The sequence below is a fragment of the Cyprinodon variegatus genome, unplaced genomic scaffold (assembly GCF_000732505.1).
Source record: "Cyprinodon variegatus isolate N-32 unplaced genomic scaffold, C_variegatus-1.0 Scaffold5218, whole genome shotgun sequence".
In the NCBI taxonomy this organism is placed as follows: domain Eukaryota; kingdom Metazoa; phylum Chordata; class Actinopteri; order Cyprinodontiformes; family Cyprinodontidae; genus Cyprinodon; species Cyprinodon variegatus.
In genome coordinates, this window is record NW_015155671.1 from 1 (window position 1) to 2032 (window position 2032).

General features: G+C 46.3%; 1 protein-coding gene across 1 annotated transcript; it reads right to left on the reverse strand.

Annotated features, from left to right (window-relative positions):
* Positions 1–244: 244 nt before the first annotated feature.
* Positions 245–2026, reverse strand: LOC107081462 (protein FAM65B-like; the record flags this gene model as incomplete). The annotated part of the gene is made up of 5 exons (XM_015369635.1): positions 1563–2026; positions 1140–1324; positions 704–866; positions 490–622; positions 245–406 (listed from the first exon to the last, which is right to left on the reverse strand). Coding segments are annotated over exons 1-5 (667 nt in total), but the record flags the coding sequence as incomplete, so codon positions are not given.
* Positions 2027–2032: the final 6 nt, after the last annotated feature.

Here is a 2032-nt window from a genome sequence, read left to right on the forward strand (position 1 = left end):
CTATCTATCTATCTATCTATCTATCTATCTATCTATCTATCTATCTATCTATCTATCTATCTATCTATCTATCTATCTATCTATCTATCTACTTTTATGTGTTAAAACTGGAAAATCAGGGAAATAGGGCATTTAAGTAGCCTTCTGTTAAAATTTTATGTTGTTTTTTAAGACAGATCAGCCACTGAGGCAGCTTCTGTCTGCACAAGATAAGCTGTTGCTGCTTCATAAGCAAAGGGCCAACCTGTGTCAGCGCTGTGTGGGTGTCTCTCCTGCAGCAATGGTGAGTAGCGCTGGTTCATGTGTTTGAAGACACGGTCTAGCGTGGTGTGGAAGAGCCCAGCAGAGCCGCTACACTCTGACCACAGAGTCATCAGCTGGGGGCGCTCAGTGAGGCTCGGGAGAACTGGAAAGAGAACGAGTTGAGGCTATAAAAGGCGACACTTCAATGAAAAATTCCCCTCTGGATTTTAATCTGCCCACTTGTACCATCAGCAGCAGAGGTGGCTGCTCCTAGCCGGTCCATGTTGATCTCTGCAAGCTCCTCCAGCAGCTGCGTCTCCCTGGATAGTTTTAGGAGAACACTGCGGCGCTGCCAGATACCCACCCCACTGGTCAACAGCTGCAAGACAATTTATGCTGTTAAACTTTGATAAATAAGGTAAACTACAGTCTGTGATAGAAGAAGGCAGCGGAGATCTACCTGGATGAGGTGAATGCAGTACTGAAGGTGGATAACGATGGCAACATCCAGATTTTCGTTTCCAGTGGTGAGTGGCATCGGACTCCCTGCCACGCTGTTTCCAACCCCAGTGTCCTCTGTAAGGGCTTCGCTCAGGTGTCCTCTGGCCTCAGAGTGTTGGCTTCTAGCCAGCACAGACCAACAGAGACCACAAGGTGGCAGCATGTTAAATCAGAAATTATACTTTTACATGATTCAATTCAAGGATGGTTCCTTCAGGTTTTCCAACAATCATTAAAGAAGAAAACATTCAAAAAATCTGAACAAAATCTGCATTTCAAAACCTATTATCTCTAATTATTTCAAATCTTTTCTCATTCTAAATGAGAGAAAGAAAATGACAGAAATTGAACTAAAAATAAATAAATAAATAAATTTCCTTTATCCAAGAACTCACTCAATGCTTTCTGTGACAGCATCCAAAGGTGGAGACTTTTGAGGGGGACTGCAGATGCCTGTGTTGTCGTCTCCGGTATCATCGTCATCAAAGTCGGACGTGTTGAGGAAGTCGAAACTCTCCAGGGCGCTCTCCACAGTCAGGCTGAGGCTGGACGACCGACTCCTGTGACCCGGCAGACGGCACTGAGGAGAAATGTTGAGCGGATATTTTACAACATAGCTGTTGGAAAAAGGTGCAGCAGATGTGTTGTTTTTAAAGTTTTATAAAACAAAGTAAAATCTATTTTTATTAAAGTGAATTAATTATAATATGAGGGACTACTTTTGAGCCAATATTCGGTATAAGTAACTTTCTTCCTTTGCTATTTCTCACTTAACACTTCCTTTAATAGTCCTTCAAGCTGCTTGACATGATTATCACCTTGAGGAGGTCCTCCAGACGCATCACTTCCTGCTCCAGGTCTTGCAGCTCCCTGCAGCGATGGGTCAGGGACTCCAGCTTTGTCAGCAGGCTGTGAATGGCCTCCTCCAGGCTGTGTTCCAGGAAAGCTCTGCTCCCTTCTCCTGCCCAGCCGAGGCTCCCTCCACCCTCGGCTGAGCTCCCAGCTGGTGAGACGATTTCTGAAGATGTCAGCCTCTTGACAAGCTGCCTCGTCAGGTTCCCTGGCTCTTCTGTGTCAAGCTCCACTGGTTTCAGCTCATCAGCGTGATCCAGGAAAACGTCCTCTGGCGCCACCGTGGACAGGTGTCCATCCGAACACAGAGACGGAGCAATTGAGGCGCAGTTGGAAATGGAATTGCGCTGAGACTCTGTGCGCTCCCACTCTGAGTCTGCAACATCTGCTTCGTCACTAGCAAGGCTGGCACTGTTCCTGCTCCCTCTGCTACCCA